We start from the raw sequence: 10,359 nt of genomic DNA on the forward strand, positions 1-10,359 counted from the left end.
TAAAGTCAGGGTTCTTTATTGTCAAATGTTATTTCATCGGTAGTTTGTGTAGTGCAGATGGAGAATGAGCGGAAAGTATGTTAGTGCTTTAAATCTTATTGAAAGCTGCCACATCCACGCTTTGGACCTGCAAGAGAGACAGAAAGACACGTCAGAATACACACAGTGACGGCATACGCAGAAGAGTTAAGGGTACAAGAGCTAAAACTGAGCACTAAAAATGACTGAACTTAAAATTATAAAAAAATATATATATATATTGTTATGCAGATAAGAGGAATGAAAGGGGAGGAGTTTTGGTTGAATTTTACATTTGGTATTTGTTCGATAAAAAAAAAAAAAAACTTTCTTCTTGCAGTTTACTCGTCATTTTAGCGGTGTGAACATTGCCCTTTATGGACATCACTCATAAAATGTAACTCAGCTGTACCATACACATACACACACACTCTATCTCTCTCACCCCCCCCACACACACACACACACACCCTCTCTCATTCACTCTCTCTCTCACACATCCAGACATGTCAGCAATATCTTTACACCATACTTCTGATTGAGAGAAATCATTCTGATGGATTTTCCTAACAAGTACAGTTAAGAGCAGTTATCTAACCGTACTCATCAAAATCATCCCACGTTTCAGGTGGGATAGTTTGACACAGGAGTCGTTCATCCATTCTCCATTAGTAAGAGGTAAAAATAAAACGTTTACTTCTGTTGGTCTTACATAAACCTTGATATAGAAAAAAGATGCGTGTTGGTTAGATGTAGGGCTGGGCGATAAAACGATAACGATATGTATCGCGATACACACGTGATCGATATAAATGAAAAATGTGTTCGATTAAACGTTCGATATTTTTTATTCTTCGTCGGAAGAAAACAGAGGTTGCGAAGCAAGTTTGGTCACATTAACAAAGGCACTCGCTCTCTGGTAACCTAACAACGTAGGGAGTGAGACACTAACACCAAATCATGTAACAGTATCTGTCTCAGTCTACCTCAGTTTTATTTATGTTTACAAAACACTGCACTTATTTTAAAACACTTTATTTACCAGAAGGTGAACAGATAGTAATTTCTTACATTTTCTGTCATTTTGCACCTTAAATGTTAAGAGATAATTGTTAAGTGTACATTGTGACTTTAGACGTATGTTTACATTTTAATTATTTGAGTTTTCCTGGTTGTTGACATTTCTGTCTTAATAACTGAGGGGATTATGATCAGAGGAAGGTTAAGTTTATAATAAAATGTTTAAATGTAATATTTTTCTCCTGGTCCTTATTTTAAATGGGTCATAAAAAATATTAATATCGACCGATATGAAACACTGATATCGTGATACAGTTTTCAGCCATATCGCCCAGCCCTAGTTAGATGTGCTAATTATAGGATATCGCTGTTGGTGTAATGAGCATCATCACTCCTGCAGGAATCCAATAAATGCCAGTGGATTATAGACAGGAAGCAGGACATTCTGGGTTTCATTTACAATGGCGTGATGGATTTGCGTGATTGGAAGTGTCCCTGTGTGAACTGGCTTTGAGGGAACATATTGGATACTTACATAATCTTCAAACTTAGTGATCTCCTCCTCCAGCAGGTCTGTTCCCACCTTGTCGTCTTCGACCACGCAGTTGATCTGCAGCTTTTTGATACCGTAACCAACCGGTACCAGTTTGGAGGCTCCCCAGAGCAAGCCGTCGGCCTGAACGGACCTCACGCACTCCTCCAGCTTCGCCATGTCCGTCTCGTCATCCCACTGCGCACATGTACAGAAACGAAGTCTGAAATTAACCACCTTAATTAATCCCTGTAACTCCATGAGCTCTGGTCAGGTCAGTGCTCAAACCTCAAAGAAACCAAACTTTTAACTGGATAACCAACGTACAGGCTTGACGTCCAACAGGATTGACGACTTAGCGATGATGGCGGGTTTTTTGGCTTTTTTGGCTGCATATTCCTGTAGCCTCTGCTCCTTCAGGCGCTCCGCCTCTTCGTCTACTTCGTCGTCGCTACCGAACAGGTCTAGATCGTCGTCATCATCCTCGCCATCTGCTGGTGCAGGAGGTGTTTTCTGAGGAGGAGGACAAACGGTCTTCTGAGGGGAAAAATAAAAGAAAAGAAAAAGAAAAACAGCAATACATCATTAAAAAAAAAGAAGAAAAAAAATTATATTTATGGTACTTGGTGTGTAAGATTGTATTCATGTCTACTTACAGAAGAAATTCCGTTAACCACCGCCGCTGGGGCTGCTGGTCTTTTTTCCAGGACGGAGACTCGACTTTCCAGGTTAGAGACAACCGAATGCAACTGCTGCACCACTGAAAGAGTAACGAGTCAAAAATTGAGTCAAGCGTATTGGCTGGAACATTTTTGTCCGAAAGCATGCGCAGTACTTTATCACTAACCAACAGGCAGTGTTGTATAAAGTACTAGAAAGCAATACTTGAGTAAAAGTACAAGTATTGCACTAGAAAAAGACTTTGGTAGAAGTGAAAGTCACCTTTTAGAATACTACTCAAGTAAAAGTCTTAAAGTATCTGATATTTACTGTATTTAAGTATCAAACATCATTTTCTGATATTTAATATACTTAAGTATTTGAAGTAAAAGTAAAAAGTAAAATTTCAGTGATTTTCAGTAGGCATAAGACCAGGGACGGTTCTAGGGTTTCATCTTTAGGGGTTTTAGCCCTCAGTGAGAATTTAAAACAAGAAGAGTTTTATATTATATATTATACGACTACATAGTAAGCCAAAAGTTATGGTATTATTAAATGGCAAAAGTGGACACCAAAATTTTATGCATGATGTAATGATGCCAGTCTTGAATCAAATCAGTTCATGTATGTGTGCATTCTCTACAAACAGTGTGTCCGATGAAAGTCATTAATAAACAAATATTCACAAGACAAAGACCAAATCAGTAAATGTTATTTTTATTTAATATTGAATGGATTGTTTGCATTAATATTTTGTTTGTGTTACAACTCTGGTAATAAGAACAGTGACATTTCTCTGCTTTTGGTTGCCGTATTTGCGGCTTTCCGCTGATTAACGTGCGGAGCTGCGTGATGCAATCTAGGAGCAGTGATTCGCCAAACCTCCCTTATTGCAGTCGCACACATTTCTGCTGATTTTATTTTGTAGTAACGAGTAAAGAAGATGCTTATTGGGAATATAACAGAGTAAAAGTGTACATTTTATCTAGGAAATGTAGTGGAGTAAAAGTGAAAGTTGACATCAATTTAAATAGCGAAGTAAAGTACAGATACGTGAAATTTCTACTTAAGTACAGTAACGAGGTATTTGTACTCCGTTACATTACAACACTGCCAACAGATCTCACGAACTGAAAAATCTACATAGAATTTCCCTACTTTTTTGTAGACGCTGGTTCTCCAGTTCCAGTTCCTTCATGCGTGCGAGAAGTTCCCCTTGTTCGGCACTACTTCCTCCTGCTGCCTACAAACACACACGGACAGACGGTTGCAGTGTACGGTTGCGAGTAAAGAGATCTGGCAACCTGCATCGGTGTGATTCACATGCATTAACATACGGCATTTGCCTCAAGTGATCGGGTCACGAAGCGGTCATCGGAACCTACAGACGTTCAGACCGGATTTTTCTAAAGCTTTAGCTTCGGCATGTAAACCGTGAACATGGTTGTGAGAGCTGGTATGTAGAAGAGTGCAGAGAGCATCACACTGGCAGTTCGGTCTGAAACAGAGCACGGTTGTGACTGCGCGTGATCCGATCACTAGAGAGGGCTGTTAGAAACACACAAACTAATCATCACAAATGAACAACACGTGTACTGAACACGTCCGTTTTGAGAGCTCGGTATATAAACGATAGTCTTTTCTAGTTCGTTAATAGCTCTTTATTTGCTTTCACAGACTACGCCACTGAGCAATAACAAATGCATGCGACAGACAGGAAGGAAGGATGTTTTTTTTTTCTCTCTCTTAATGTCCACAACACAGCAAACACAAACAATGACTGAGTTTGATGAATTTGGACCGTAACTGTTTCACACACGCTTACAGTGAGGCTGTGTGGAGGGGTTGGGGATTTAAGGGAGGAGCCCCTAGTTGGCTGCAAGGTTGTCTTCAACTGAGGGAGAGAACATGTATAGTGATAAGGGCTGAGATATACAGTGAGAGCAAACAGATTATATACAAGCGCGGACAAGAAAACTCACGCACACTCTTTCGCTCATTCCCGCACCCTCACAATCTTGCCCTCACTCTCTCTTCCCTTATTCTCGCACCCTCCCTCACTCGCACCCTCACCCTCCCTCACTCGCACCCTCACCCTCCCTCACTCGCACCCTCACCCTCTCTCACTCGCACCCTCACCCTCTCTCACTCGCACCCTCACCCTCTCTCACTCGCACCCTCACCCTCTCTCACTCGCACCCTCACCCTCCCTCACTCGCACACAACTCAGTAGCATCTTTACACCATAATTCTGATTTAGAGAAATCTTTCTGATAGATTTCCTTAACATGTACGTCTAAGCCGTGCCGAGTGGTTTTGAGATTTTATCTAACCGCACATCATCAACTTCATCTCACAATGCAGGTGGAATAGTTTCATATATATATATATATATATATATATATATATCAATTCTCCATTACTGGTAAAGAAAAGAAAATCTTTAACACTTTAACCCAATGTCCGAGCTGAAAAGAACCGGTTATCCTACACAAAGGTGTCGAAATGACTGCACCGGTGTCTCGTATTAAACCGTCTAGAAGACCCCAATTATATTAACAGATGATGAGCTACTCACTCCAGCAAGAGACTTCTGGATATTCTCACGTGCTCTTGCAATGTCCTGAAGAATACTATTAGCACCCGTGTCCTGTGGGGGGAAAAAGAGAGAGAACCTTTTGGTTTGTTTTGGATTGACATGCACACACATTTCTGTTACAGACTGCACACACGCATCCTCTGAAGCTCACACATACCTGAGGTGGTAGTGTGGGTCCATTCATCCTCTCGTAGAACCTTCGTTCAGCCTCGTCGTAGCGAGGTTTGTCAAACCATATCCTCTCTTGAGCCAAGCACTCCATTGCACTTCTTCTAGAAACATAAATCAGAGTCTCCGTGTCCAGTTTTTGATAAAAACTCCATGTATCCAAATAAAGGTAAACAAGCAAACGAGAGAGAGGGAGGGGAAAAAAAACACACACACACAATATGAACAAATGACGTGAAATCGAAACATGACGAACATGATTCCTGAAGTCTAGTCCTTATGATGACTAGTGTGTGTGTGTGTGTGTGTGAGAACTACCTTTAAAATATACTTCAGACAGGAAGGAAGCTATTTCAGATGTGTGACCGTGTTTAAATAATATAAATAATTGAATCTTATACAGACACACTGATGGACACCTTCAGTTAGTTCAAGCTGTTAATGATTATTTTATATATTATATATATTCCACCTTTTATAATTCCCACCCAGCTATTTCCTATCATACAAAAGCTATGGTGAGGGTGAAGGAAGCCGAGCGGTCACAGGGCAATATAACACTATCGGAGAAAAGCGCTATCTGCCCTCTTCCGCATACAGGAGCTCATGGCGAACTGTGATTGGCTAGTGTTGCTGTGATTGACAGGGAAGGGAAGGAGAAAAAAAATGAGAGTGCACTGTAAGGATTTTTGAATGTATTCCAGACAACAACGTGCAGGTTTTTCCTCTTGGGCCACTCGGGAGCATAAAGAGGTGCAACTTAAGTGTGTGTATACGATCATACTTCGACGGTAAGCTACAGCCGCTTTTGGTCGTCATGGCTTCGTAGAAACGAGTTTCCACCTCCGCGTATCGACTGCGGTCTAGCCACACCCTCTCGCTGTCTGCATGCAGGAAGTGATCTAATGCACTGCTTCCTTTCTGGATTCCATCATTGCCTAGTTTCTTCTCCTTTGTCTTATCAGATTTGGATTTCTCAGCGACAAGGGAACTTGTTTGCTCGCCATCGGGTGAAGAATTAGGCTTGTTCAAACGGTACAGGTTCTGGTAAAACGTTGTTTCCGCCCGATCGTAAAGAGACTTCTGAAACCACACCCCTTGGAGGAGTGCAGGCACAAACGGCAGGCCGTTAATTGGTGCTGATGCCGGAGTGCGAGGAGTTGGGGTTTGTGATAAGTAGCCTTCGTCACATAACATATGGGTTGAAGGGCTATCAGGTAAGAATCGAAGAGAATCAGGAGCTGTCACTGAATTAGGGCATTTTTCTCGGCTACGCTGGGAATTTGAGGTGCTTGCAGCAGATGTGGTCCCATTTTGGCGTTCTTGAAGCCTTATGTAATGGTGGCTTTCTGCTCTCTCGTAAGCTCTGCAGTCAAACCATATGGCATCACGCTCTGAACACAGGCCCTGTACGACTGCGCTGGACAAACAGCCTCCGACATCAGTGGGTTTGGCCTCCACACTGGAATTGATCGCAATTCTCTGAGGCATTACGCTAGGTCTGGTACAGACCAAAAGCAGGAAGAAGAGAGAAGAGAAGCAGAGTCATGACGGGTAAAGAGTTAGTAATTAAAGAAGAAAACAAGAAGCACACATGCAGAAGCAGGCAAGACGACTCATGCAAAAACCCTGAAGTGTAAACTGTGTATATCTCCAATGTATGGACAGGACAGAGGGAGAAAAAAAACCAAAACAACAACAACATTGAAAAGGATATCAAAAGATTGTTCAGAAAAAAGCAGTGCTTCTGATAGTGAACCTGTACTACTGAGATTTTATAGGCATGCAACTACACATCTGGCTCATGAAGCATGGCTCTTTACGTGTGTATTAATATCAACTGTTTTCCAAAACCAAACAAATATATATATTTTTTGCTGAACGAATACAAACCCGATCCCATCTTACCTTCAGTAAAGAGTAACACAATAACCCAACAAATGGCACTATGGTGTGCTTAGATTGTTCTTCACTCCGTCGGCAGCAGGAAATAAAACAGATAAAGCCAGAATAAGGTGCAATATGAAGGTTTAGATATAGTCAACTATCTTTTAAACCGATACACCGTCTCAGGTGAGGGTGAAATGACGTTTCCGTGGCTTCAATTATAGACTGAAGTTGGGGTGTGGTAGACTGGATTACTGATATGAAGGTCATAGGTTCGAATCCCAGATCCACCAAGCTGCCACTGCTGGGGGCCCTGAGCAAGGCCCTTAACCCTCAATGGCTCAGTTGTATAAAATGAACATAAAAACCACACAAAATAACTACCATATAAACAGTCCAAGAAAAATGTAAAAATTCAAACACATGGCTTTCTGTGTGTTCACCGGGTGCGCATGCGCATTTAGATAATTCCGAAAGTCACGGTCAAGTACGCATGCGCATGTCCATATCCCTGCCTCCATGCTTGATTGTGTTAGCTAACACAGCTAACAAATACACATCAGCCTTTAAAACCTGTACGTGACTCGAAAATGTGCCGATTGTTTAAAACAAACAAAAAAACAGATCAGAGGAGAAAGAATAAACCACGTTAGTGCCATATAAAATGTTTTGTCCTGTTTTTATCTTACGTGGCGATTCGTTTCGACACTTTCGCCATAGCAGATCCTTAAAGGACAACGATTAATATCATAATCGTAAATAAATAAATGTTTTACGGATCACTATTCGAAAAATATGTTGATAACGAATTAGTAAAAAAAAAAAAGATACATACATACTCACTTTGTGATTACTGAATTAAATGGTTTGTTAGAATCTGGAGCGAAAGCTGAAAAGACAGCGCTGAGGTGCTGAGGAGAGATTGGTCGTTGGGCGAGTCCATTTTTTTTTTGAGGCGGGTAATGACTACTACTGTGTTACATCTTAAAAACGTGTCTTTCTACACCTGGACCGATGAGACTAAAATGTAAATCTCCGTCAACTCACAAATGTTTTTAACATTTATATAAGGAAAAGTTGTTAAAATAATATGTTTTGTTTAATGTGGTACTTCATAAATGGTATAAACCTACGAGTCGGTTGAATCTCGCGAGAACTAAACTGAGTCATGAGAGATAAAATGGCTAGTGTCGATTCTGTGGGTTTGGTTCAGCTAGTTTGCTAAACAAGAGTCATTACAAATTCATTCATTTCAGCAACCACTTAATCCTAGTTAAACTATATAACCCTGAGTCACTGTAAACCACAGATTATATAATCCTGGGATATTTTATATGACTGTTCACACTGCTCATATTGTATCCGGGTTTAACAGTTAATCCTGGCTATTCATATTCTGAGATTTCAGACTGTACATTCCTAAACCCTGGCTTAACTTTCTTATTTGCATGTCTATCATGTCATCTGTGTCAACTCCATCATCAAAAAGGCCCAGCAGGATGTACTTTCTATGTCAATTAAGGAAGTACGGTCTGCCACAGGAGCTGTTGATGTTGATCTACACTGCAGTCATTGAATCTGTCCTGTGCACATCCATCACCATCTGGTTTGGTGCTGCAACAAAGCAGGGCAGAAACAGACTGCAACGCACAGTTAAAACAGCAGAAAAAATAATTGGTGCCCCCCTGTCCACTTTCCTGGACCTCGACACAAGAACCAGAAACTGGGCAGGAAAAATCACCACTGACCCTTTGCACCCTGGACACAACCTCTTTCAGCTCCTCCATTCTATCAGGCACTACAGAACTTTGCTTACTAAGACTGCCAGACACAGGAACAATTTCTTTCCCCAGACAATCACCCTGATCAACAACTCACCATAATTATATTCACTGCTTCATATCTACAAGTACTGCATTATCAGAACTGTCAGTCATCACATCATCTGTATATATTACACACACTACTGCTGCTATATATTGTACAAAATGCATAATATTGCACAATATTGTTATTTGCACCATGCACTTCCCACACAAAAGCAGTGCAGTAATGGGGTGGCCATCAAGGCTAGTCCAAAATTCTCATCCATGTACATAGAAACTCGCATAACGTGTATGTAACGAGACACAAAAGGTCCAAACTTACATGACATTGGTTTACAGTCTACAGACTACATCCTGTGAAGCATGCTAGCTTTATGAATTCAATATCTTTAGCTATCGGAAAATACTAAAAAGAAACACAGTGGTAACGTGTTTGCTAACTATTCTAGTTTTGTTGCTTACCATGATAGACAATAATGACAACAAAATTAATTTCAAATTTCACAGAGATGTTGTAGTGGACATTATGTTATTATATAATAAGTAAATAGGTATTATCAGACATTAAGGATCTTTGCTCAAGGTCTGTGTTCCACTCTAGGAACATTTCTTTTGATTCACCTCTGCTAACATTGACACCTATGATGTCATATGGCCTACAGTTTACAGACAACCCCAAAGTGCAGAATAAATAAAAGTTAAAATGAAAGTTAATTTTTATGTGTATATAGACCTTGCTTACGGATGCTATTCTGATATACCAAACTATTTTTTTAAAAGAATTTCTTAATATCTAACCAACATAATTATATCCATTTGAACATAATTGATAACCTTTTTTTTTTTTTTTTAAGTCTTCTGGGTTCCTGATCAAAAGGTCAGGGCTCAAGCCCCAGCACTACCCATTTGCCACCACCCCGTATACTCCTCTGTGCTTTGACCCCTTCCTAAGCTGGAATATGCAAAGAAAAAAGTTTCCCTGTGCTGTAATGTATGTGTAACAATAAAGGCTTCTTCATGTTTACATGCAATTCAAATTCAGTGAGAAGTTGTGTGTTTGTATGTGGTTTATCTCAAATTGCTCAGTGTTGGACATCTACATGAGAAAAATCATATTTAATTAATCATATAATCAATAATTATGAGCAAGGCCCTTAACCCTCAGTTGCTCAGTTGTAAGTCACTCTGGATAAGGATGTCTGCTAAATGCCATAAATGTAAATATAAATATATGAACATTACTGTGTAAACTGCATACAATAATGTGCTGTAGGTGACATATTAGTTAAAATATTAGTATAGCATTTGCAGTTAACAGATTCAGGCAAGGAAAAAAAAAATCATAATTTATGAGACATTTATGTTTTCCTCGTTTGGTATGGAGGTTCCATGGTGTAATGGTTAGCATTCTTGACGATGAATCCAGCGACCTGAGTTCTTGGTGGATGCTACAGACTGAAATTTGAGCTTGCCTATGTTGAGCCAGGACTCTTACCTCAAAGTCATTTGAGGGGGATGTGGTAGCCTAGTTTTTAGGTGTTGGACTACCTACTGGAAGGTTGCAATGAGATACAAGTCACTCTGGATAATGCCGTCTGCCAAATGCCATAAATGGTTAATGGTTTCAGCAAGTAGTCTATTGATCATGC

General features: G+C 40.2%; 1 protein-coding gene across 7 annotated transcripts; it reads right to left on the reverse strand.

The window, feature by feature from the left end:
* On the reverse strand, positions 1–7,822 carry eef1db (eukaryotic translation elongation factor 1 delta b (guanine nucleotide exchange protein)). 7 transcript variants are annotated; one of them, XM_047818809.1, is made up of 11 exons: positions 7,728–7,822; positions 6,906–6,964; positions 5,782–6,498; positions 4,987–5,098; positions 4,809–4,880; positions 4,056–4,124; positions 3,389–3,473; positions 2,227–2,330; positions 1,898–2,107; positions 1,574–1,768; positions 1–127 (listed from the first exon to the last, which is right to left on the reverse strand). In XM_047818809.1, exons 3-11 carry the CDS (start codon positions 6,486–6,488, stop codon positions 89–91), a joined length of 1,593 nt encoding a protein of 530 aa, XP_047674765.1. In that variant the 5' UTR covers positions 6,489–6,498; positions 6,906–6,964; positions 7,728–7,822; the 3' UTR covers positions 1–88. The 7 variants fall into 7 exon arrangements, with proteins under 7 accessions (XP_047674765.1, XP_027032978.1, XP_027032980.1 ...); XM_027177177.2 differs by having other exon boundaries at positions 4,987–5,101; XM_027177179.2 differs by having other exon boundaries at positions 1,898–2,104; positions 4,987–5,101; positions 7,728–7,821.
* Between the last annotated feature and the right edge of the window lie 2,537 nt (positions 7,823–10,359).

The sequence above is a fragment of the Tachysurus fulvidraco genome, chromosome 9, assembly GCF_022655615.1.
Source record: "Tachysurus fulvidraco isolate hzauxx_2018 chromosome 9, HZAU_PFXX_2.0, whole genome shotgun sequence".
NCBI classification, from domain to species: domain Eukaryota; kingdom Metazoa; phylum Chordata; class Actinopteri; order Siluriformes; family Bagridae; genus Tachysurus; species Tachysurus fulvidraco.